General features: G+C 39.3%; 1 protein-coding gene across 1 annotated transcript; it reads left to right on the forward strand.

Moving 5' to 3' along the window:
- Positions 1–4,317: 4,317 nt before the first annotated feature.
- Positions 4,318–26,989, forward strand: ctsc (cathepsin C). The gene is made up of 7 exons (XM_060825964.1): positions 4,318–4,593; positions 6,030–6,175; positions 11,399–11,556; positions 15,239–15,394; positions 18,045–18,163; positions 22,984–23,115; positions 24,251–26,989. Exons 1-7 carry the CDS (start codon positions 4,431–4,433, stop codon positions 24,751–24,753), a joined length of 1,377 nt encoding a protein of 458 aa, XP_060681947.1. The 5' UTR covers positions 4,318–4,430; the 3' UTR covers positions 24,754–26,989.
- The last annotated feature ends 539 nt before the right edge of the window (positions 26,990–27,528 follow it).

Genomic DNA, 27,528 nt, shown 5'->3' on the forward strand with positions numbered 1-27,528 from the left:
AGTGACAAGTGAAATTTAATCCATTTATTCAAAATGATGTGGAGGTGCCAGTGTTGGACTGAAATGGACAAAGTCAAAGATCACACAACACCGGTTTATAGTCCACCAGATGTATTTAAAACCGCAAGCTTTCAGAGACCCCGCTCCTTCCTCAGACAGCTGTGAGGTGATGCATTTGGGAGGACTAAGGCAAGGGATTACTCAATGAATTGTAGGACTCTAGGATGTACAGAGGATCAGAAGAACCTTGGTGTGCATGTCTACAGATCCTTGAAAGCAGCAGGGCATTTAAAAATAAAAATTACTAGTGAAACCTAGCTGGACTGGCAGCATCTGTGGTGAGAGGAACAGTGTTAATGTTTTGGTTCAAATATGCTTCTTTGCAACCGGTCCTTTACACCAGATCCAAAGAAGAATTTTTAGACTTGAAATGTCAACTTATGTTTCTCTTCAACAGATGCTGCCAGACCTGCTGAGTTTCTTCAGTGATTTCTGGTTTTATTTCGGACCTCCAGTATTGCTTCCCTAAACTTTGATTTGAGGGTGTGATTCACAACCAATTCTCTTCAAGGTAGGCCCTCCTTAACAAAGCTCTGCTCTTCTTTTTGAAAGTTCTATCAATCTTTTGGCCTGTTCACCTTCATTGCTTTCTTTTTCCCTCCTAGCTTTTCATAAACTATTTGTTAAAACTCATTTCACAGTCACAAGTCCTTCCTCAGTGCCTGTCTCTCTCTCTGCCTTACCCTATGTGGATTCCAATTGAAATTCCATTCTTCATGCTTTGAATCCACCTAGGATTTGAGTTCTCTTCAAAATGTACAGCTCTCCTCAGTCAGCTGCTTCCACCACATCCTGAGGTCCACACTCAGTGCCATGCATCGTCATTTGCACACTTTCGACTTATCTCTCAATCAACTCTGTGTCACCCAATCTCAAAGCTGTCCTGGTCTCTAGTTCCATTTCATTCTTCAATTTCATTTTTTCACTTCTTTTCAGTTGTTAAATACTAGTTCTGAAGAAATGTCTTTCAATTTGAAACTTTAACTCTGTTTTCTATCTCCACAAATGATTCGATTAGATTCCCTACAGTGTGGAAACAGGCCCTTTGGCCCAACAAGTCCACAGGAGTATCCCACCCAGACTCATTTCCCTCTGACTAATGCACCTAACACCGTGGGCAATTTAGCATGGCAACTTCACCTGACCTGTACATTTTTGGAATTTGGGCAGAAACCAGAGCAAACCCACGCAGAATGGGCAGATTGTGCAAACTCCACACAGGTAGTTGCCTGAGGCTGGAATCGAACCTTTGTCTCTGGCACTGTGAGGCAGCACTGAGCCACCATTGCCACCCTAATCACAAGTTAAAAATCACACAACACCAGGTTTTAGTCCAACAGGTTTATTTGGAAGCACTATCTTCCATAGTTCTGCTCCTTCATCAGGCGCCTATGGGGTATAAGATTGTAAGACACAGAATTTATAGCAAAAGTTTACCATGTGCTGTAACTGAAATTATATATTGAAAAAAAAACATGGATTGTTTGTTAAGTCTCTCATCTTTTAGAATGACCATGTTGGTTTCAGTTCTTCCCTGTGTGAAACTATCTGTACCACAATGGTCAAATTGATGCTAATCTAAAAAACGCGTTTACAGAATCTAACATGGATTCATGCAGTTTTTGAGCAAAGTAGAATGTAATTCTGCAAGTACAGATTCACCTCACCAACTTATATGTGGCGAAGGATGGGGGATGTATTGAGTGTCTGTGAGAGAGCGTGTGAGTGTAAAGGGGTATAAGTCTGTGAGAGGATGTGTGTGTGAGTGTAGAGTGTATGGGTGAACATATGAGAAAGGGTCTGTGTATGTGTGTGTGTGTGTGTGTGTGTGTATAATGCAATGAGGTCACCTGTAGTGTGACATGAACCCAAGGTCCGTGTTGAGGTCATTCCCATAGGTACCAAACTTAGATATCAGCCTCTGCGTGGCCACTCTGTATTGTTGCCTGTCGCAAGCTCCGCCTTGGAGGATGGTCACCCTAAGATCCGAGGTCGAATGTCCTGGACCGCTGAAGTGTTCGCCGACTGGGAGTGAACTCTCCTGTCTGTTGATTGTTGTGCAGTGTCCATTCATCCGTTGCTGTAGCCTCTGCTTGGTCTCGCCAATGTACCATGCCTCAGGGCATCCTTGCCTGCAGTGTATGAGATGGACACAATGTTGGCCATCCTCCATGGCGAACTTTGGGACAGGCACCAACAAAATGTGGCCGAGCAGAGGCTGATAGCCAGTTCGGTACCCATGAGGAGAGCCTCAACCGGGACCTTGGGTTCATATCATACTACAGGTGATCCCATTGCACTATACACACACAGAGACACTCCTACATACACACACACACTCTACAGACACAAACACTCATGCAGACCCTCTCTCATACGCTCACATATACACTCACACTCGCACCCTCTCACTAGCAGAGAAGGCCATGGTGGTGGAACTTTTTAGATTAGATTAGATTACTTACAGTGTGGAAACAGGCCCTTCGGCCCAACAAGTCCACACCGACCCGCCGAAGCGCAACCCACCCATACCCCTTACCTAACACTACGGGCAATTTAGCATAGCCAATTCACCTGACCCGCACATCTTTGGACTGTGGGAGGAAACCGGAGCACCCGGAGGAAACCCACGCAGACACGGGGAGAACGTGCAAACTCCACACAGTCAGTCGCCTGAGGTGGGAATTGAACCCAAGTCCCTGGCGCTGTGAGGCAGCAGTGCTAACCACTGTGCCACCGTGCCGCCCTTAAACTTGATTGAAGTGTGCAAAATTCTAAGCAACATTGATAGGGTAGATAGTATAAATAGGAAGAAATATTCCCCCTTAGTAGAGAGGTCAACAAAGGAAACACAATATAAAATGAGACAACTGCTTGATGCATGAAAGGGGCTCTTTCTGTGCTGTAAAAGTGCTTGATTCTACTTTCAGGGTGGTTGTTGGTAAAGTTTTACTGGCTATTGCTATGTTTGGAAGTTTGCAGAGTTTTTTTTAAGTAGCCAAAACCTAGAGGAACTGAATATTTCACATTTTGTTGGCTTTTATTTCTGGATTATACACAACCATTTGCTCTCAGACATGCTTGGGATAGTTTCCTTCCCTCTGACTGCAGCATGACCAGGAGAATAGGTGGGGTGACACCAAGAAAGACAAGTTGCTGGAAGACAGAAGTGTTGTATTGCTGGAATCATGTATAGTTTTCTTGAGATTACATTTGCTGTAGTGGGTGCCAGTTTTGGCCTCCATACCTCAGAAAGGGTATATCTGCCTTAGATTGGGTACAGCGAGAGGTCATGTAATTATTTCTGGGGCAAATGGGCCATCCTACAAAGAAAACTTAGTAGACTATATTGAATGGAGTTGAGAAGGAAATGTAATATTATTGAAATATTCAAAAAAAGTGTTAAAGACTTGATGCAGATGCAGTGAATCTGTTTCCCTGGTTGGCGAGTCTAGGACTAGTGGTCTTAGGATAAACTGTTATCGGCGGCGAGGAGGAGACATTTTTTTCAAGTGGAAGATTGTGAATCCCGTGCCAGAAGACTTTGGATTCTCAGTTAATCTTTGCATTAAGATTTAAATTGATAGATTTTTTTAAATAGTAGGAAATAAGAGAATAGTTCCGAAAAGTACGAGTATTTAACGTATCAACCACTGACTACTCATTTCCTGCTCTTGTTTTTTTTAAACTTCTGCACTAGTTTCATCGTGAGGTTTTGCTGAATCATGAGGGAGTGACTAATATCGACTCCTGACCATCATTATCACAACGGAGGAGGAAGCGACCACAACGTGACTTCAGTGAGCACGCTCAACTTAATGTGCTGCTACATTTTCCAGTCAGCAAATATTTTTCGTTTCTTAGGTTCTTTTCACCACATGTGAACCAAACAAATTGAGTAAAAAAACGATTTGTGTAAAGTGTATGAATCACCCCAACCTGAAATAAATTGTTATTTGGATGCATATTTAGGTCTGACCGAATTACAAAACCTATGCTAAAGTACAAAACAAGGCCGTTCCAAGTGTTCACTGTTTTCACACACAACTTTAAAGTGAAAATATTTCCCTTTTCGGGTGCTTTGGTTTGGAAATAAAATCCTCAGTTTTTTTTATTTTACTTTGAAGCAGACGTTAATGTGAAAGCATTCTCAGGGTATTGCCGCAGATCAATGTAAAATCCAGGCGGAGCAACGCGAAACTCTGACAGAATTTCACAATCAACACGGAAACAAAAACCAGGAACTTCCCTATTGCTCCAGTCTTTCACAGTTCATGTGACCGAGCACCTGACCTTCGGGAAAGAGAGTGATCATATGACCCATGCTCTCCACTCGGAGCTGGACTTAGTTTCGTGTTAGTAGTGTCCTGATGGCTTGGTGTGTGGGTGTTTTGTTCTTGCTCTGTGTGCAGGGCCTGGCCACCGTTCTGGCCGACACTCCAGCGAACTGCACCTACCAGGACTTGCAGGGGACCTGGGTGTTCCAGGTTGGGCGGGAGGGGCAAGACAGAAATGTTGACTGCAGCAAAATGGGTAAGTTAGGGAACTATCTTCTTCTGCCCATTTTATTCTTTATATTCAAAGGTATTGCTTTGAATGGACGGAACTATTTTTGTGGTGGAACTGCGAGACCATGATCAATATTTGCATTAACGTTTAAACTTTTCAGGGCATTAAAACTACTACAAGTTACTAAACGCAGTTATTATTAATGAAAAGTCTCGGATGCTCTAAATTCAAATAGAGAGAAAGATGTCGTTTTGCTTGAAACCACTCTGTAAAGTATTGGTGGAAAACGAGATAATGTTTCTTTTACCTTAAGCCACTTCCTGCTTTGTGTTGCAGTGGAAGTCGAATTTTCATTACCCTGAGACAGCTAAGGTTAGAAACGGGGGGGGGGGGGGGTAGAAAGAGAAGACGCTACGGTGGAAACGACTATGAAAACGGCAAAAAAAACTTTGTTCACCTCCTGTAGTTGCTGTTCTGGCATTTATTACTGACTTGTAGTAATTCAGAAAGTGACTAAAGGGCTAAAAGAATAAACTGTTGGTTTCTAGATATTGTTATCCCTGGACCACACCGTGAAATTGCACATTAAGTCTTGTTCTATAAAACAAGCTAAACTACAAAAAGTGTCGCTATTGAGTTTCCTGAAACTGAAACCCCATGATTTGTTTGTACTTGCTGCAAAAATAGTCTTTACAAAAACCAGCCCAAATCCAGTCTTGATTTGTTCAGTCATAACATCTGTCTGTCAAATGTATTAACCCTCAGTGCATCCTCGTTCTGACTTTTAGCAGCAAGGAATGCTCGAGTTAAAACTTTTTCCATCTCAGGTGATTCTTTCAGCGTCCAAAATCTATCTTGGTTCTGTCTCTCCTCCTGAGAAGGGGACCTGCCACCTGCACTCAGCAAAGTCTTTCCCATGGGATCGGAGAGTCCAGAACTAGAGGGCATAGGTTTATGGTGAGAGGGGAAAGATTACGGGGCAACTTTTTCACGCAGAGGGTGTTTCGTGTATGGAATGAGCTGTCAGAGGATGTGGTGGAGGCTGGTACAATTGCAAGATTTAAGAGCTATTTGGATGGGTATATGAATAGGAAGGGTTTGGAGGGATATGGGCCGGGTGCTGCAGGTGGGACTAGATTCGGTTGGGATATCTGGTTGGCATTGACGGGTTGGACCGAAGGGTCTGTTTCCATGCTGTACATCTCTAACTCTGATATAGTGAACAGTTCCTTTGTCTGATGTTTGCAACAGTTTTTCTTGCTGTTTCTTCAGGGGCCCTTGTTCCAGTTCTAAAAGTTGGTAGTTGGATTTCAGCACAACCACTGACAGCCTGGTGACAATTTTTCACAAGCACAAGCTTGATGATAAACCTATGTGTAGCTAATTTTTTTTTGCAAAAATACTTTTATAAAAGTGTGTATGCACATCTTTTAATTTGTGTGCAATTTTTTTCCCTAAAGGCCCTCCTGTGAAGCATGTGACTGTACATCTCCATAAGCTTGATGTTGCTGAAGATGATTTTGGGAATGTTGGTTTCTTTACCTTAATTTACAACCAAGGTTTTGAAGTAGTCCTTGGTGATTACAAATGGTTTGCTTTTTTTAAGGTGAGTTTTGATTTTTTTTTTAGCAAGAGATACAAAAAACATTTTGCTATGGATATTCAATGTTAGCACCCTGCCTTTCTGTAAACAGGTCATGGCTTTAATAATTGGGCTGACATTTGAAGAAGGGAATGTTATGGTACTCAACATGCTGCCTTTTAAAACTTAAGCATGGTTGGGAAAATGTAAAGATTTATGTAGATGTATGTGAAATACAGGTTTACTCCTGGTAAATTGACCAGGGAATGTCTTTCAATTAGATGAACTTAGATCTAATGACCTTTTGTTTATTAGACCTTGGTGTATAAAGAAAACAAAATTACGTAAGGGGCATAACAGATTGCAACAGGCAATTAAAGCAAATGGCATGTTGATGTTAATTTGAATTACAGGAAGAAAAGTTATACAACAGTTCGGTGGGGCTTTGTAATACTCTGCAATTTTGGTCCCCATCTTGAAGGGATGATAGACTTAGAGTCAGAATCATACAGCGTGGAGACAGGCCCTTTGGCCCAAATTGGTCCATGCTGACCAAAATATCCATCCACTGTAAGCCCATTTCCCTGGACTTGGCCTTTATCCTTCTAAACCTTTCTTATCCATATATTTGTCCAAATGCCTTTTACGTGTTATTAATGTACCCACCTCAACCACTTCTGCTGGCAGTTCATTCCATGTATCTACCACCCTGTTTATTAAATAAAAGATTGTTCCTCCAGTTCCCTTTTATTCTTTCCCCTCTAACCTTGAACTGATGCCTTCGTCATTGATTCCCCAACCCTTGGAAAAAACCTGAGTGCATTCACCTTTTCCATATCTCTCATGAATTCATACACTTCTAAAAGATCTTCCTCCGTCTCCTGTGCTCGAAAGCAAAAAGTCCTAGCTTGTCCAACCTCTCCTTGTATCTCAGACTGTTAAGTCCTGGCAACATCCTTGTAAATTTCTTCTGTACTCATTCCAATTTAGTAATATCCTTCCTATAGCAAGGTGGCCAAAACTGAACACACTCTTACAAGTGTGGCCTCGCCAATGTCCTGTACAATTGCAACGTAACTTCTTAACTACTATACTCAGTGCCCTGACTGATGAAGGCCAGTGTGCCAAAAGCCGCCTTCACTGTCCTGTCTACCTGTGACTCCAGTTTCAAAACTATGCACCTGGACTCCAAGGTCCTTTTTGTTCCACTGTAATCCATAAGGCCCAACTGTTTATCATTAAACTCCTACCTTGATTTGACTTTCCAAAATTCAACACCTCATACTTTTCTGTGTTAAATTCCACTTGCCATTTCTCAGCCCACTTCGCCAGCCGATTAAGATCATGGTGCGATTTCTGATAACCTTCCTCACTGTCCATGGTAATATTTATTTTAGTGTCCTCTGCAAACTTGCTAATCATGCCTTGCACATTCTTTCCCAAATCATTGATTTCAATAATAAACAGCAGTAGGCCCAACACTGACCCCTGAGGCATTCCACTTATCATTGGCCTCAGGTCTGACAAGCATCCTTCCACTATTACCATCTACTTCCACCCATCAGGCCAATTGTGTATCCAATTTACTAGCTCCCCCTGGATTTCATGTAGTCTAACTTTCAAGAGCAGCCTACCATATGAAACCATATCACAGGCCTTACTGAAATCCATAGATTGTCTCCTGCCCAACCCTCATCAACCTTCCTGGTCACTTGGTCAAAGAACTCTAACAAATTTGAGAAGCACAAAGCCACTCCTAATCAAACTGTCTTTCCAAATGCATGTATATCTTGTCTCAGAATCTTCTCAAGTAACTTGCCTACCACAGATGTTAAGCTTACTGGTCTATAGTTCCCAGGATTTTGTTTACTGCCCTCCTTGAATAAGAGCACAACATTCGTTACTCTCCAGTCTTGATGTTACCTGTAGCTAACGATGACATAGATATCAACTAGGGCCCCTGCTGTTTCTTCTCTAGCCTCTTGCACTGTTCTTGGATATATCTGGTCAGGACCAGGAGATTTATCCACCTTCATACTTTCTAACCCATCCAACACCACCTCTACTGTGATAAGGACTCTTGCCAAGATGTAACCACTATCTTCAAGTTCCTAAGTCATCCTGGCTTTCTCCACAGTAATTAGAGGTGAAATATTCATTGAGGACCTCGCCCATCTCATGCAGTTCTACACATACTGCACTTTGATCCTGGAGGGGTCCTATTCTCTTTTATAGTTTTTCCTTTAATATACTTAAAGAACCTCTTTGGATTCATTCTTATCTTTTCAGTCAAGGATATCTTGTGCCCCTTTCACCCTCCTGCTTTCATTCTTCAGTAAACTCCTGTATCCACTATATACCTCCAGAGATTCCCTTGATTCCAGCTGCCTGTACCTAAGCCATTTCTTTTTCTGGTCAAAGTCTCAATATTTATTCCTGTCAACCTTGCCTTTCACCCTCTCGGAAAGCTATAGACCTTGAACTCTGACTATCTCACTTTAAGGCCTCCCATTTGCCAGACATCCCTTTGCCCTGCTAACAAACCACTCCAATCAACCCCTCCAAGCTTCTGTCAAATTCCTTCAAAATTCGCTTTGCCCCAATTTAGCACTGTGGACCAGTTTTGTGTGTCTCCACAACTATTTTAAAATTAATAGAGCTATGGTCACTGGTCCCAGATTGCTCCCCCACAGTCACATCAGTCAATGTCCTTCCCTGTTTCCCAAAAGTAGGTAAAGTGTTGCTCCTTCCCAAGTAGGAGCCTCTATATTTTGCCTGAGAGAACTTTTCTGAATGCACTTAACAAATTCCTCCCCTTATAAACCCTTGACACTGTGGCAGAGCCAGTGTATGTTAGAAAAATTAAAATTCCCGACTGTGATAACCCTATTACTCCTGCAAGTCTCCCCAGTGTCTCTGCATATTTGTTCCTCTGATTCCTGTTGACTATTTGGGGGCCTGTAGTACAACCTCAATAACATCACCATCCCCTTATTTCTTAGCTCCACCTGCAAAGCCTCACTAGATGATTCTTCAGTTATTTCATCTGATTATTGTTGTGATACTCGCCTTAATCAAAAATACAACTCCTCACCCCTCCTGTCCTGTCTAAAGCACCTGTACCCTGGCACGTCAAGCTGCCAGTCCTGTTCCTCCCTTAGCCATGTCTCTGTAATAGCTATTAATATCCCAGTCCCATTTATCCATGCCCTGAGTTCGTTGGCCTTACCTGTCAGCCATCTTGCATTGAAACAGATGCAATTCAATTGAACAGGCATTGCTTGCTCCTTGTTGTATTCCAGCCTGTCCTGTCCCTACACTTCTTACTATTTCTGATTGCTGTATCTCCTTCTAGACTCTCACTTGCCTCCCTCCCTACCCCCTGCCAACCTAGTTTAAACCCTCCCATGTAGCACTAGCAAACCTGGCCTCCTAGATATTTGCCCTCCTGTTCAGATGCAACCGCCCCTCTTGAACAGGTCACCCCTGCCCTAGAAAAGATCCCGGTCATCTAAAAATGTGACTTGTGCTGAAGACAATACAGTTACTGTTTAATGTTGGTCTCTAGATGTGAATCTGAATAAATCTGAACACTACTGTTTGGGCTTAAGGAAAATGAGGTGATTTCATTAAAACAGGCAAAATTCAGGAGTTGGCAGGGTTAATGCTATGCTGCTGTTCCATTAGCTAGGGAATCTTAACCAGGGAGCATTTTCGAGGTAAGTTGTTAACTCATTTTATAATCTTGCAAATAGTGTTTACCTGAATGACGGTAGATCTTTGGAAACCTCCATCCCAGGAGCATAGTGTGTGCTCTATCTTGAATCAATTTAGGGCTGGGATATTTTGATCTTTAAAAAAAAAAGATGTGGAGTTGGCGCAGGAGACCAGCCCTGATCATATTGAATGGCAAAGGCCTATGCCTTCTCGTCTGCTCTTCTGTAGTTTGGGGTAATTTTCAGGCTATGTCCAAGTAGCGCAAAAACCTCATTCAATATTTCTTTATGGAGAACTGTAGGTGGACTTCCAAATTTTGGGCACTGCCAGCTAATGAGGTTTCATATGGCATTTGAGAATGCCATCCTTTAAACATCACTCAGCAAGATTTGTGAATAGATTTTGTCACCCAGCCAATTTTACTTCTAAAATCTGTGCCACTACCAGAGCAAAAATAGCAAAACAGAAATTGAATAAATGTTTTTCACATTGCTGGTTGTGATAGATAATGAATGGCAAAATAAGTGTCTATATCTCCAAAGCCAGTCATGTATGAACAGTCCCAAAGGCAATTGGGGATCTGTGGTGATGGCACTCTTTCATTGATTCACAAACATCACAATGTCCAATTTTCAAAATCCATTGCAGACAGTGTAAGCTTTGGTATGGTTAAAGTTTAGCATGGATACTGGCGAAGGCCATCTAGGAGAACGAGAATGAATGGTAGCTTTTGGTATTTGTACATTTCAATAGCAAAAGTGGAACAAGGACAAGAGAAGTGAAGGTCAGAGTTGTAGAGAGTGAAGACAAAATTCTGGACAGTACAGATAAGTGAGATTTTGAAAACAGTTGTATGAGGGTGAGGAGCACAAGATACTGGTAGAATGAAGGATATTGATGGCTTTCAACATTTGCAATTCTGCCAATGGTTAATAGGTGGAAACCTTTAGGAATCATTGAGCAAACTTAGCATAAAGTGAAGTAAAATTCTAGAGGCATTGAAATTGAGCTGTTGGGTAGCTAGATGGAAGAATTGAATATTTCAGAAGATAATACAGTCTCTGTGGAAATGGTGAAAGTAGAAATTACAGAAAAACAAAAGTTACTGAAATTAATTTGACACAGGAGGATGTGAATTTCTGCCCAGGGCCTGACACTGTAGCAGGGTAGCACTAGCACTTCAACATTGAAGTGATCTGTAGAAACTTTGAGATTTTTTAAAATTTATAAACTTGAGATTGAGTGGCAGAACTTATAGCAAGTGATGTGTGATTTGTGTAGGGCTAGAATGAGATTAATTGTAGTTATGAAGTAATTTTAGAAATAGCAAGGTGCTGTATGGGGGCAAAGAGAATTTTTCTGGCTATTCAGTGACCTTACACAAATCAACATTACAGACCAGAGGAAACTCAAATGTTGATTTGAATTTGTGTACAAGCAATTTCGTCAATTTAAGTACTGTTACTGTGACTATCAGTAATCCAATTGGCATTAAGTGCAAATGTTCAAACTTTTTCTTCTTGTTAACAGTACAAGAAAGAAGGTTCCAATGTAACCAGTTATTGTCACGAAACACTTCCTGGGTCAGTACATAATACATTGGGTCAAAACTGGGCTTGCTTTGTTGGAAAGAAAAACACTCCGAATGTTCGAACTAATGTTGTTCCTTCGGAAAAGGATCTGTTGCAGTAAGTATGGTCCATGGAATGTCTCGAGTATGTACAGCTCACTTGGAGTGTATAAGTATTCCGTTTTTGCACACCCTTGAAAATAGCAAATGAGTTTTCAATACATTGTGCTGCTGTCTCTAATGCAAACCCGCAAGGTGATCTGTAGTGGATTTTTATACACTTTAAAATAATAATGTCATTGAACCCTTTTTGATCAAATGTATCCAGCTTTTGGGAAGAATTCTTCTAACTTTCTTCAAAGACAGAAGTAGTTTTATATTTCATATGAGGAATAAAAATGGTGTAGGTTTCCTTTCTAACTTGAAGTTATAAAACTTCGAATACTGGCCAAACAGTTGAATGAATGAGTTCATGATTGACCAAACCACACATTTTAACCTTTGCAAACATTGATTCCTGTAGAAACCAGCAATTTTCAAAAAAGAAATTTAAACTTCTAGTGAATGCCAAAAGGATAATTTAACAGTTCTTTACTATATATTCAAAGCAATATTGAAGCAGGTGATTTGTGCTCTAAACTGCAGGAGAGCATTTTTAAAAATATAAAGACACTTCCTTCGCTATTTTTTATTTTGTCTTTCAAGTAGCTATTTCTTTCATCAACCAGAGCAAACTGATTCTCGGCTCCTTTATTTTTCTTTTCCAGGTGGATAACTTTTCTAATTTCTTTCATACACAAGGGATTCCGCCATTCAGCTATGGAGAGTTCCAGATTTTTTTTGCTTCTCTTTTGACCCTCTTGACCATTTGTCTTCAGTCTGAGCATGGTGTTTTGAACTATATAAATTTGTGCCTCATGGTCAAATTTACCACTCCCTCCTAAATTAATTTTGAGGTTCTTTTTGTTAATTAGGAAAATCTTCCACCAGATTGTCCAGTGGCTTTCTACGGACACTTGCCTTGTCAAAGCTATTCTCCACAGCAACATGAACCAAAATAGGCCTTGCACTGGGAAAGGGCTGTGAATTAACTACCTTCTAGACCCTCCTGACGTCATTCAATCTTTGACAAAATCTCATGTTTCCAACATGTTTCTTGAACTCTGAGACCAATAATGTATCCACCATCAGGGCTTGTTTTGGACTGTGCTTCATCTGGTTCTTTCCTCCAACCCTAGCAACATGGGTGGCCCTCTGTCAGGAGTTGAGCATTTGACAGCACCATGCTCAGAATCAATTGAACATTCAAGCTTCTCCAATGCAATAAGGTGGCAATCCACAGAAAGGGTTCAGACATTGAGTTTAGCAAGTAAATGAATTTGCTTGGTGTGATTTGTGCCAGGTTATTTTTAGAGTACCTTTTTTTTTTTACTAGTCCCTCCCTGTTCAGGGTGATCAGAGTGTTGCTCCAATGTGAAGAAAGGTGCTAAAAGTGGATTTTTATGCACTTTAAAATAATAATGTCGTTGAACCCTTTTTGATCGTATATCCAGCTTTTGGAAAGAATTCTTCAAAAACAGAAGTAGTTTTATATTTCCTATGAGGAATAAAAATGGTGTAGGTTCCCTTTCTAACTCGAAGTTATAAAACTTTCATTCAACTGTTTGACCAGTATTCAATGAGTTCATGATTGACCAAACCCCATACTTTTTAACTTTGCAAACATTGAGAAGGGAGGTTAGAAGGACAGTGGAGTAAGGGATCATTTCAGAAGAAAGGTGGTGATGGCTGATTGAAAGGAAAGGGCCAAGATCTGGTGAGAGTGCTAGTTTTTTAATATTAGCTAAAATGGGGGCCAAGAGAAAATGTGGATATTTTGGCAGCTTGATAATCATAGGTGATGTGATAGGAGGTGAGAAAAAGTAGAGAAAGGTGAACCCATGTAGGCCAGGGAAAGCATTAAAGGTGGTTTGATCAGGTGGACCCAGCTCTGGCTGGTGGATGGCTATCTGCCAGATTCTAGACTTTAGGCAGTGGAGGTGAGTTGCACCAGAGAATGGAAAGGGTGAGGGTGTGCTAATGTTTTGAGACTTAGTGAAGGTGTGGTTGAGTAAATCAACAGCAGAACTGTTCTGACGAACAGAGGACATATATTTAATGTCAATTGAAAGTTTATTTAGTGGATGAAATTCTGTATGTAACAGTAATCACTATTATATCCAGTTTTTCTGGAAGAAATCACTTGCTAAGTAAACCAAATCTAATCTTGGCCAAACACCAAAGTTTGACATGTCTGAACATAACAGCTAAATGTGAAGTGTATTTAAAATGAATTTCACATTGTCAGGTGAAGATAGGTGCTGAGGAAAGGGAGGGAATCAATCTCCTTGCACTGAGCACTGCTTTTGTTTTTATTAAGTAAATAAAAGTTACAGCTTTAGAGGAATGACAGATCACTTTTCAATGGACAAGGCAAAGGAATTTTCAAGTGTGTAAAAAGCAAGTTAATTCTGAAATGGGCAGGTTAATGCCGGACTTTGAGAATTGAATGATCAGAGCTGTCATGAAAAGAACGCAAGTGAATTGTGAACCATTTACTTCAATTGCTGGAATAGAAAAAAAGAGGACAGGTAGCAAAGGATTCAGGGTGAGACAGTTCACTGCACAGAACTGCTGGTTAACTTCTAGACTATGTAAGAACCAGTATCATTTAATAGATTGTGTTTAAATATTTCAGATTTAGTTAATCAGCACATAGCAAGGGCTCATTTATTTAAATTACTTTTTAGGGCCAGTCAGGATTTTCTTCACATTGTTTCAAAAAGTTGATCTCCTCGAAGGATCAGAGGGGGAATTACCTATGGAATCTTAAGCAGCTAAATTTTCTGGTAACTGTTGTCCCTGTAGTTACTGTTGCTCTTGTTAGTCTCCTATTAGTAAAAGCAAATTACTGCGGATGCTGGAATCTGAAACCAAAAGAGAGAGTGCTTGAAAATCTCAGCAGGTCTGGCAGCATCTGTGAGAGAATAGAGCTGACGTTTCGAGTCTAACTGACCCTTTGTCAAAGCTTTGGTCTCTTTTGGTCTCCCTATTAGTAAATGTTTTGCATAACAGCAAAGTTGGTATACTGTTGGCCTCAAATGGGCATTTATTTAAAACTACTTTTTGTAAAGTGAACTATATATGATTTTAAGTACAGTCCATTTTGAGTGAGGGGTGGGATGGTGGGAATTTGGAAAGTCTAAGAATAGATCAAATGTAGAAATTGTTCATTTTTTTAGCTTTTATAGAAACTGCAGGTTCTCATCCATTCAGTAATGGATTTACTTACAGTTGAAAATAGTTTTAAAAGTCAGGTGTTATTTTTAAATCGCAATTTTCAACCAACTAAATTTGAAAATTAAAGTCAATTTATTTTTTCAAAATCAATTGAATTTTCTGACAACTAGATAAAGCTTAAATGCAACAGGAGATTAGATGATCAGAAGCAGTCTGACGTTCTGACAAACATTGTACCTTCCTAAGGGATTGGATGTTCTGAAGACTGGTCACTGGACTCGATGTTAACTCTGTTTTGTCCACAGATGAGTTTTTCTTGCAATTTTTGATGGTGTTTGTCATCAATCTAATTTAAATGTGAAAATAATTAAAACAATTAACTTTGATATGTTAGAAGGAATAATTCGAGTGCATTTCAGAAATACTGGTTATTTTGTGGATAGGTTTGTGTTTGCACAAGTGTTTTTGATTTAAAGTGGTATTTGCAACATGGAAATTAGTTTTATATCTTTTACCCTTAGTCTGTCACAGAGACCCTATAAGCCTAACTTGGACTACATCAAAGCAATAAATACTGTACAGAAATCTTGGACAGCTAAGCTTTATGAAGAGTATGAAAAATTCACCATTCAAGAACTGATTAAACGAGCGGGTGGTGTTAACTCAAGGATTCCAAGGTAGACTTTGCAATGCTTTTGAAACAAAAATGTTTATCACAGAATCAGTTCATGACCGATAACAATATCTGAACACCGGAGCGTTTGTCTTGTACAATTTTTAAGACTATCCAGATTTAAATATATTGTCAATGCTTCATGAACTGGAAAATTGCAGCACTTGTTTCAAGTAGTTATTGCAGTGACTGCATATTGTGCTGTAAAAAATGAGCAAAGCATCTTTGAGGGATGCAACCGTTGTTGGTAGTGGAACTGCTGCTCTTTCAAGATGTGATACTGAGCTAAAAATTAAGACACGGTAATATTTTAATTTTTACCCACTTTTTCATAGAATCATGGAATCCCATCAAGCCCACACCGATCCTCCAAAGAGCATCTTACCCTAGCCTGTAAACCTACATTCCTAATGGCTAATCTGCCTAACTTGCATAGCTTTGGAATGTGGGAGGGACTCAGACTGCCTGAGGGTGGAATTGAACCATGTACCTGGTGCTGAGAGGCAGCAGTGCTAACTACTGAGCTACCATGCCGCCATGTTAGTAGCAAAGAATTGACATCCATTAATTCCAAATTGCAGTACTTTGCATTTTCTTTTCTTGAATAAAGCCCCATACAGATTATCTTGACTGCGTGTGGCAAAAGTATTTTCAGAGGGTCAGTGCTGACTTGCTTTTCACACTGTAGAGATTCTATGATTCTGTCCCACTTTGAGTATCATTTTTCCAAATAGTTTCCCTGTAATTCAGCTGTAATTTGTAAGCCTGTATGTCAAACTTCCTTCTCGAGATTGAGTGGCCTACTGTGCAAAAGGTGTTTTCTAAAAATGTCTACTGTGAACATGCAGACTATGAACTTAGATTAAGTTCTGTCCATGGTGACTTCTGAATGAACGATTGAGTTGGCGTTAATTTGATAATGGGGTTATAAAGGGTCATGGAGGTGGGTGGCTGACACTTGAAGGTGCACACGACAGGCAAAGGGATGCGTCCCAGGGAGTTTCCTTTTTTTTTCCCCAACTTCTAGACAACGTGTCAGACTTGAAACATTCCTTGTGCCCAATCTGCCTCTGCATTCATTTGCGGTCCACCTGAACCAACTTCCAGAGAACTCCTCAACCCCAGGATGAAAATCCCGCTTCTGGACTACATTTCTGCTGGGTCAGATTTGAGGAGCTGGGATATGCCCCAACTCTGCTTCTGAACTGGGAGTGAAAATATAGATCTTTCTCATGGAAACCTTCCTTACCAATGAGACAAATGTGGTTCCATGTTGCTTAGCAGCTCTGATTTCATTAAATTGTCAAAAAAGGGATGGTAGACTAATGTTTCCATGGGAGGAGGTAGAATTGTAGGATTTTGAAAGGGTAGGGATAATTCAAGCAAAATTTGCTGTTTTACATAATGGCAGAAGGTGATGATCCTGTAACTTGACTAATAATCCAGAGTCCCAGATGAATGTCACAGGAACTCTAGTTTTAAATCTCATCAGGTAGCTTGTCAAATCTCAATTCAGTTAATGTATTTGGAATTGATTGTACAAACAAACGAGCTCGTTCGTTATTAACCTGTTTTCACCTCCGTTTGATATTCCTGTCTATCCCTGACTCTTTTGGTCACCTTGGTAATCACAAATCTATCTACATCTGCCTTAAAATATATTTAAAGATTCAGCATCCACTGCTTTTTGTTGAAGGGAATTTCAAAGACGCAACCCTCCTCTATCTTAAATGGGTTTCCTATTTTTAAAATGTTACCTCCTCTTCCACAAGGGGAAATATCCTTTCAACATCCACCTAATCAAATCACCTCAAGATCTTGTGTTTCAATGAAATCATCTTTTGCTCTTCTAAATGTGAGGTTAAAGGCCCAGCCTGTCTAGCCTTGCCTCCAAAAGCAATGTGCTCATTTCGTATTGGCCAAGTAAGCCTTTTCTGAACTGTTTCCAATGTTAGCTTTGTTCTATAAGTAGACCATACTGTAAAATTGTACTCCAAATGCCGCTTCACTAATGCCATGTATAATTGAAGCACAACCTCTACTCTTGCATTCAATTCCTTTCTTAATAATACACAAAATTGGATTACTAACATAAAATCTTTTTCCTTCCTTAAACCAGGACACCCAAACCTTTGCATTTCAGCTCCGCAACCTCACCGTTCTGATACTTTAAGGAGTCTTAAGGAATCCAAGTTCTTACATCAGTTCACAAATGGCCATTAGGAAATCTGCCAACCATACCTGCTTTAGCCTACATGTGATTGTAGATCCACAGCAATGTTGACTCTGAAATGGCCTAGCAAGCCATTCTGTCCAAGGTCAATGGCAGAAAGGCAGCTCATGCTGTCCTTACCAGCAGCGTCCACTTTATAAAAGAACAAAGTAGAAATAATGCTGGCAGGCTAATTTGACCATCTACAATGCTAATGAAAGTAACTTTGTTTATTTTGTATACAGTTAGATCTGTTGCAATAGATCCCTATAACTTCTTTAAAAATGGGAAAATAATTCATTCCAAGTATGCAGCTCAGTACAATGTTTCCTTTCTACTTGATTATAATTCCAGTTAAATGACTTGGAATTTGAAGTAGGGAGTGATTAGGCACAGTGATATTACTTCTCCTGTTCATGAATTTCAATGTGCTCTTTACTAGGCGTCCAAGACCCATGCTGGTGTCAGAGGAGATGCAGAAACTTGCAGACACTTTGCCAGAATCCTGGGACTGGAGGAATGTTGATGGAGTGAACTATGTTACTCCTGTTCGAAATCAAGGTAGTCCATTCTCTGTTTTAAGTTCCATAACATCTTAGTGCAAGATCTCCTATTTTTGGCATTGTCAAACAGGTCAAAGATACAGTATTTCAAATGGTGGCCTGAACCTTGAGGTAAAAAAAATCTGCAGTATATTCAGTAACCTACCAATCTCTCTAACTATATTGAGATTTGTATACGTCTGATATGGCATGGGCTTCTGAGGGATAGAATCTGGTTCAAAAGCATGTACACAGATTCTAACTGCTGGGGAGATCTGCAGTTCATCTATTCAGCAGGTAATGTAAGAGTCATAAAGCCATAGCGATGTACAGCATGGAAACAGACCCTTCAGTCCCAATCGCCCATGCCATCCAGATATCTTAAATTAATGTAGTTCCATTTGGCCCATTAAGTCTAAATCCTTCTTATTCATTTACCCATCCAGATGCATTTTAAATGTTTAAATGTACCAGCTGCCTCCTTACAGTTCATTCCATACATTCACCACCCTCTGGAAAATGTTGCTCCTTAGGTATGTTTTAAATCCTCCTCTTTAGCTGAGAATGAGATCAAGCTGAAGCATTCTCAAAACAGTTGTCAATTTATTGTTCCCTTAGCAGGTTGGGAAGAATGAACATGTCTGCCTGGAAGTCAGTATTTTAATAAATCTTTATAATTATAATAGCAACAGCATAATGTTTTTAAAAAGTGCCATTTGACATTGAAGTAGGGCTTGGAGTAATTCAGTGCAGTCAGCTGTGAACAAATGTACAGCTGGCTAGACTTGTAGTGTGCTCAAATGTTTTGCTAATGAGCGCAATGCATAATTCTTCCACCTGCAGCTTCAACCAAGTATAAGGACTAATCTAATTTTGGGGAAAAAGTTATGATTCAAGGGTTGTCTACGTGAAAATTTAACTAAGATGTCCATCCTCTCTCAATGTGAGTTTGAGTCAGAAAGCAGTTAAAGTAACTCAGTGACCTTTGGCTGAACATGTGGAAGTGATTGTGAAGAATAAAAGCTTGCTTTTTGTTCCAGTGTGCTATTTCCGTTACTGTAACCCTAAAGGATGGTAAGCAGAATTTGATGTAGTGATTATTAGTGGTGTCATTGCAGAAAGTGGCAATTTGGCATCTGACTCACTTGTTGACTCTAAACTTGTGTATCCATTTACCCGTAGACATTGCTTCATGGATGTGATTGACCTACCTATGTGGTAACTCCATCCATCAGACTACTAACTAGGATGAGTGTAGCCCCTGCGCATATCATCTACCTATTGCAATCATGAGGTGTTTCCAAGTGTGATTAGTTTGGCTTTACTGATCATATTTGTGCTATTGTGGCTGTTTGATTTGGCCAGCATTGGGCATTAGTAAGGTAGGCCCTACGCACTCCAACTCTGATGGAATGAAATATGCATTCCTTGGTTAGTAAGTGGATCTTTGCATGCCTCCATGCATCTTTCTTGACTTCTGCTTAAAGCCTGTGTGCAATTTTTATCATAAATAGGCTTTATTTGCATCTAATTCAAACCAAATGTCAAAAATAGTTATAAAACCTGGAGCAGCGTGATGGCTTAGTGTTTAACATTGCCCCGTGGTGCCAGGGACCCAGGTTTGATTCCAGCCTCCAGTGACTCCATGGAGTTTGCACATTCTCCCACTGTCTGTGTGGATTTCCTTCAAGTGCTCTGGTTTCCTCCCACAATCCAAAAGATGTTAGGTGTATTGTCATGCTAGGTTGCACATAGTGTTCAGGGACTTGTAGGTTAGGTGCATTTGTCAGGGGTAAATATAGGACAATAGGGTAGGGGAATGGGTCTGGATGAGTTATTGGGAGGGTTAGTATGGGTTTATGAAAACAGGCCCTTCTGCCCAACAGTATGTCGGGATTCTATGAAAACACCAAATCATGGAAGGTTTTTTTTTTGCTTTTGTCCACGAAGTCTTAATGCTGATTTCTTTTCCCATTGAGGGAATGAGCTGGTACTAGAATGTTCCATATGTCTAATCCATAGAATTGCTATGGACCATTCAGTCCATTGTCTTTGGCTGTCTTGAGTATTTTAACTAAGTGTCACTCTCTCTCTTTTTCCTCCTAGCCCTGCACAATGTCTTTTCTAAAAGAAAATCATGCAAAGCCCCCTTAAATGCCCCAATTGAACCTGCCTCCTCTAAGCACCCAGGCATTTTGTTCTAGGTCCTAACTGTATGAAAGTTTTTCTCAATTCTCATTTGCTTTTATCCAACTCTTCAATGTTCTCAAATCTGAGATAGTTTCCTAGAAGTCAATTCTGCACTATTCTTGGAGTTATTACAAATGAGTATTTCTTGAACTACTAAATTGCCCAAATTCTACCTTGCTATCTAATTTGGGTTAAACAAACAGTGTGCCAGATGTTTTTAACAATTCCAAAAAGGAAACAGTTGCCAACTTATTATTCTAGCTCTAACCTTTGTTTAAAACTCCCATATGCAGACAAGATGTGCAAAGTTTTGGGTGTGGAGGGTACAAAGTTAGAAGTACAGTTCTGGCACCAATCAAAATCATGGATCATAGAATAGTACAATATGGAATAGGCCCTTCAGCCCATTGAACCTGTACCAAAAATATATTACTATTTGCACTAGGCCCTTAGCCTTGAATGTCATGATTCGAGTCCTTATTTTTTAGAAGAATGTGGTGGGTCACCCACCTCTACTACCCTTCCAGATTATATATTCCAGTCTCTCCCCACTGTTCGATTATGTGAAAGCTTTTTGCACAACTCTGATACACCTCCTGCCTTTCACTTTAAAATTATGTCCCCTTGTTATTGACCTTTTGAATAAGTGGGGCAACTGCTTTCCGTTAGCCCTGTTCATGCACCTAATCTGCACACCTCAATCAGAATCCTAGAATCCCTATGTGACAAGATTGTGGATGCACAGGTTCATGGTCTTTTTGTTTTCACGGAGTATCCACCCTTTCAGTCTTTTTGAAGATAGTTCGCCCTTTTTCCTTTCAACGGGGGTTTGCAGAGAGAGCAGCTTCATCAAGAAAGGTGAAAAATAATAGCCAAATGCTGGAACTCTTTTATTTGTCTTCGCACACTGAAGAGAGATGCTATTCTTTGTGAACCAGATGTTTCTGTTGTTATCCCCACACAAGGTTCTAGTTATCTGCCCAGGAACTAATTAAGTAGTGTTGCTGAGCCCTCCTGAACCCGCCACTGATGCCAATTGAAACTACTTTCCTGTGATATGATACCCAGAACTCTCTACTACTACGGCTGCATTCCAGGCTTTCAGGAGAAAAGCAAACAGCAAAGTTACTTCAGTAGCATTAAAAATAATTATAGTCACACAGAGCTTTAACAAGAATAGTAAAAGAAAAATGTCTAATTTTATGTAACTCAAATTTTGCTCCTCTTGTTTTCCAGGTGCATACTCTAATTAAATATTTAGTGAAGAGAAAAAGCATCAAATGAACAGTTTTGTCACCAGACTAAATACCAAAGTTAGATGTTTGTTTTCAGAATCCTTTCAATTTCTTTGTCACCATGTTATCTGCATAGCAATTACCAGAATTTAATTCACTGGTTGCGTACTTGGACTTGATTAGCTTAGTTATCTGTCCTCAAATATAGTTTTCTATTGTTTAGACAAAAAAATTGAAGGAAACAACTTTGTAGAGGGGAGGAGAATTTGATACAGTTAGCTTCTGGAGATCCCCTTCTGTTTCACCTTCCTTCACAGGGTCTGAGTTAAACTGCAACTTGACCAATCAACTGTCACTATGATGAGTTCTCATGAGCCCATAACAGATGGTCCTAAATTTGTGTAGATTCGATGTCCTTATAATGAAAGTGTCATAAGCATCAGTTAGCTTCACTTATTTAGTTAGCCAAGTGCAAACAGCCTCTCCTTCTATATTCTCCCTTTTCTTAAAAAGAGCAGTGTCCATTTTTTCCATTCAGTCCAAAAGTAAAAATGTAATCTCTTACACTATTCATTTAACATCTCAACCATGTCTTTTAACTCTTTGTAAATCCTGTTTTTTAACACTAACTGGCCCTATTCCTTTTCTTAATACTTATCGATAAGTGCTTAGATTTTGGAATTTCCTTTATTAGCTGCAGTCTTTTTCTCGATCCATCGCTACTTCTCTTTGCTTATTCACCTCTGTTCTGGATGTTGTGTAGTCAGCTTGGTTCTCAACTGTATTTCCTGATCAGTCAGATATGCATTTTCTTTGGGTGACAAAGGGGACCAAAAACAATGAGCTGAGGACTTTTGTCCAATCTTTTCCTACAAATTACTTATTGATTTTTTTAAAAATTCAGTTTGGGTTCTGCTTAAAATGAGATATTCAGACTATCGCTGATATGGGCAAATTTGCTCCTTTGTCCATTTTCTCCCTTTTTTAGGATCACTTCTTGAAGCACTAAATTCAACTGCTTTCATTTTTCAACTTGGTAAAATTTTAGGCTGTTTTTTTCTTGTTTATAAGTTATCTGGAGTCCATATTCTTGCTCCAGTTTGCAACGTTCATTCCAATAGTCACTCATGAATCCACAATTAATCAGGTTTTCTTCAGTTTCTTCCTAAAGCAACTAGCCTAAGTGATTCAAATACCCTTGCTAGTTTCAAAGGTGTGACCTAGACAGCAACTATTTCATATTGTTGTACTCCAATCGATATGCTGTGCTAAAGTATAATAGTTGAGTAAAGTCACCCTATCTGAGGAGGGAAGTGTGCCTTTATGACTTTAAAGTATTTGATAACTGGACAAATTTAAATGTTTTTTCCATGCTTCATTATTTTGTTTGACCCCCCTCTTTCAATGACTGCAGGCAGTTGTGGAAGTTGCTATTCCTTCTCTTCCATGGGAATGCTTGAAGCCCGTATTCGTATTCAAACAAACAACACACAAACTCCGATCCTTAGCCCACAGCAGATCGTTTCCTGTAGTCAGTATTCACAAGGTAATTGATTTTAAAATCAATGTTATTGAATCAAGGATATTTGCTTCCTTCATTTTATAGTTAACTTTTTTTGATTTTTAGATTATGATGTCACAACACTTACTGCTGGAAATGAGAACTGGTATTTGGCTCAAGTCAAATGTGTGACGATTTTAAGTAGTTGTTCTTGGCGTGCAAAATCTGTCAGAATATTTTAGTCAAGCAATACTAATGATATTGCTAAATATGGCAATGGTGCATTTTTCCAATGTTGTTTTATTACATTGGCCTATCTTCTATCACACTGTCAATAAACAAAAGCTAAATCTAGAGTGGACATTGATTGACAAAACTTTGTCACAGTATGAATAACTTGTGCTAATGTGGGGTTATTATAGTAAGGTCTCATTCAGAGAGCTGTTTAACATTGGTCCACTTCTCTTTAATGTTCCTACATTGAGATCAGAAATTTGAGATCACTTACAGTAATATTGTTGCTTATCAGACCACTTTTCGAGTAACTTTTCTTCGCTGCAAGCCTAGTGCTATTCTAGGCTTTCTGACTTGTGGTCGATGTATTTGCTGTTCCTCTGAAAGATTATTGTCCAAAGAGCCCCCAACCCACCAATGTCCAGACTCTCATTCTAGCTGCTATGTACAACCCCCAACAGACAGGCCACCAGGACTTGGTCAAACACATTCAGAACTAGACAATTAATCATTGGCCACTCTGTGCTCGCAGTTATCTTCCCTACCTCCTCCTCACCAGCATAGTAATCAACACTTCATTTAATATTTTCACTAAAGTTGCAATTATAAGGCTCTGACTGTGCACCCGTAGTTAGTTAATTGCAAATACTTTCCTGACTAGAGGCATTTGATGGTTCTGCACGCTAAAGGTTTTGTGCTCATAATGGCACTGTTAAATTTGACTATACTTTTTTCTGGATAACCACCAACCTGCATTATAAGTATCAGCAGTTTTAATTCCAGTATCTTTCATTTAGTTATAAATTCCTAAGGTAACTTCATTACTTTGGACAAAGCATGCTTTTCTTGGGGTGATCACAAATGTAGAATTTTTACTTTATCCACATCTGTACAGCATACCATATTAATAATCAGATTTACTTTGTCTCTTTTAAAAAATCTTAAGGATGTGATGGTGGATTTCCCTACTTGATTGCTGGAAAATATGCCCAAGATTTTGGTTTGGTTGAAGAACATTGCTTCCCTTATGTCGGAATGGATACTCCTTGCATCATTAAGAAATCTTGTTACCGTTACTACACTTCTCAGTATTATTATGTGGGTGGATTTTATGGGGCTTGCAATGAAGCAGCAATGAAACTGGAGCTGGTGAAAAATGGTCCAGTATCTGTTGCCTTTGAAGTTTACAGCGACTTTATGAATTACCAGGGTGGGATCTATCACCACACTGGATTACGTGATCCATTCAATCCCTTTGAGCTTACTAATCATGCAGTGCTGCTCATCGGTTATGGTAGTGACTCTCGAACGAAAGAAAATTATTGGATTGTTAAGAACAGTTGGGGAACACAGTGGGGCGAAAATGGCTATTTCCGAATTCTTCGAGGCAGCGATGAATGTGCGATTGAAAGCATTGCTATAGCAGCCACTCCAATACCAAAACTTTGAAAATAATGAAACATACTTCCTGGAAACAAAAATTGAGAAATAAATTTGAATTCTGAATCTTGCTTTTAACCTTAGGAAATTCTGCAGAAATGTACCTTTTAAAAATGCTTCAAAATTTTAAAATGGAGGTTTGATTGCTAGCATTGCCTCAGAACTGTCTGGTAACTTTGTTAACTATGCTCAATGAAAGCTGCCATAGTGCTGTTTTTAACAATGGCTACTTGCCACTGGGAGAAAGCTGTAGTATAATGCCATCTGTCTTGGTGTGCAATTCTGACTGGCACCAGGCATACCAAAATCTTTTGTAATAAATTGGTGGGGTTTTGAATTCATTTCTGAAACCTTTATTTCCTTGGCTCTTTTTTTGTGAACTGAAGTGCACATATTGTGGTCTAAAATACTTTTTTTTTGTCATTGTCAATTGAGACTTAAATGTTGAGCCATCTCTTGAGGAATATGGCGTAGATAATCCATGTTGAGTATGATGTGGAGGTGCTGGTGGTGGACTGAGGTGGACAAAGCTTAAAAATTACACAAAACCAGGTTATAATCTAACAACAGGTTTATTCAGAAGTATGAGCTTTCAGAACTCTGCTGCTTTCAGGGAGCTAGTGAGATAGGATCATAGGACACAATTAACTATAAATTCTGTGTCCTACGATCCTGCTCAACTAGATACCTGACAAAGGAGCAGTGCTCCGAAAGCTATACTTAAAAATACACCTCTGGCTTATAACCTGGTGTGTGATTTTTAACAATGAGTATGTTCTCAAGTTTTATTTTATCAGCTGACATGCATAAGAGTACATTAGGAAAGATCTTGTTACACTAACTGTCTTTGATTTTAGGCAAAATACCAAATTTCTTCTACCTCCTACACAAGCAGGACTTATTGCAACCCATGAAAAATCTGTATCATGAGTTTTTAAATGCTTTCTACAACTTGCTTTCAATTTGAAATGGTTTCCATAAAGGGAAGTTTTAGTCATTAAAATATTTTCCTCGCCTGGATCATCAAGGATGCAAAGTATGCCTCATCCATAATTTGCTCTAATCATTTGTTCCTGTTCATCATGGGTAGACATCGGGGAAATTGCCCATTCTGGACCTAAACTCAATTGAAGCGTGGAGAATCCTCAAACTAACTCTCCAGCAATGGAAAATATTGTTTTGCAAATAATGGATAACTTTGGTAGATGTAGTGGTTTATTGGCCTAAATGCCAGGAGATTTGTGCTTTGTGGATTTTAAATGTCTTTGAGACATGATGGAAAGTTAGGTTCTTTTCACTATTTGCATTGCTGAACTGGAGTTTCTTGAATTCCATTTAGCACTTTAACTATGTTACTGGGATTTCTATGACTATTATGCACATTGTTTCAATATATAGGAACTGACCCTCAAAATTAACTTTGAATTCTAGCAGAGAACTTGTAGTGAAGACAATTTTTCTTAGCTTGTGTGTGAATAATGCCTAAATGTATTGAAGTTTCATGTTCATTGAATAGACAGAAAAATGTTCAGTGACATTTCCATTCCTCTACCGTTACTTTTATTCATAAAAAGAAAGATCTGTCAACTGAAACAATCTAATTTTTTTTGTAATATTAATGCTTTGAGTAATCAAGATAAAACGTGCTGCCACTTTTTAACACCATTTCTTAACCTTCACCAAACGAAGTTATAAAGCACATGCCAATTTGAGGATGAAAAATTCTGGTCCTCTCCAGTGAATGAGAAGTAAACTCCTTTACAACAGCTGCACCATGATTGGACAGATTGTGGCCTTGACTCCACTTTCCAATCGCTTTTTTTTGGCAAAAATCTATCTACCTGTGCCTTGGATTTTATTTTACTTGTGTCAGAGGTGGTATACATCACAGTGGGGGCAGGTTCCTGTGTAAAAGCATGATTAATGTAGACACAGTGTTTAAATCTTGCCTTCCCTTTTTTCATTTTCCTCTCCAAAATGAGTGTTGCTTATCTCAATGACTTTACATTAGCAGTATGTGGAGAATTGTAGGTAAGATATAATCACTTACACATTTTAGAATGTATTTCAAAATGCTGCAATTGTTTTCCGTATACATATGCTTAGAGCCTAATGTGCAAAATATCAATCCAAATATTAATATCAAGATTCTTTGTATGCTGTGATACTTGAACAAGAGTTTGAATGTTTGTATGTGGTGATTTGCTATCTCTGTAAAAGCAATAAATGCACTATATTAATTTAATCTTGTTACAGGTATTTTGTCTCATCAGACAAGTGATTATCAGAGAACACTATTTCAAAGAAGCATTGATTTGTGGGGATTTCAATAAAACCTTACAAGGCAATGAACCGTCTTACCCTTCTGTTATCATGATAACTGAATTGATTTCTATTGCTACTGTTTTGCAAGCCAATCAAAAGAAAATAATTTTACATTCCAGGAAAGGGGCACTAGCTCAGCCTCAGTGTTGGTGTGGTGGTGCTAAATGCTGCTTCATTCAGTTGTAATGGCTGGTGTTTTATGACTGAAACAAGTGGTGAAGTTGTTTCTGTCAGAATGGGCTGCATTTGTTATTTATTAGTTTAAATTGATTTGCTCAGGTCAAAACGTTTCCTGTGCTTAAGGCTGGACCCATGTCTTTTGTATTCCCTTCAATTTTTTGCTGACTTAATTCATCTAGTTGTGCCAAAAGATACAACTACTCCTTGCATTATCAAGTACATCTTAATCCACACATTTGCTTTTCTCTCCTCCATTAGATCTATTTTGTTAACTACTGT

Source organism: Hemiscyllium ocellatum, chromosome 6 (assembly GCF_020745735.1).
Source record: "Hemiscyllium ocellatum isolate sHemOce1 chromosome 6, sHemOce1.pat.X.cur, whole genome shotgun sequence".
In the NCBI taxonomy this organism is placed as follows: Eukaryota; Metazoa; Chordata; class Chondrichthyes; order Orectolobiformes; family Hemiscylliidae; genus Hemiscyllium; species Hemiscyllium ocellatum.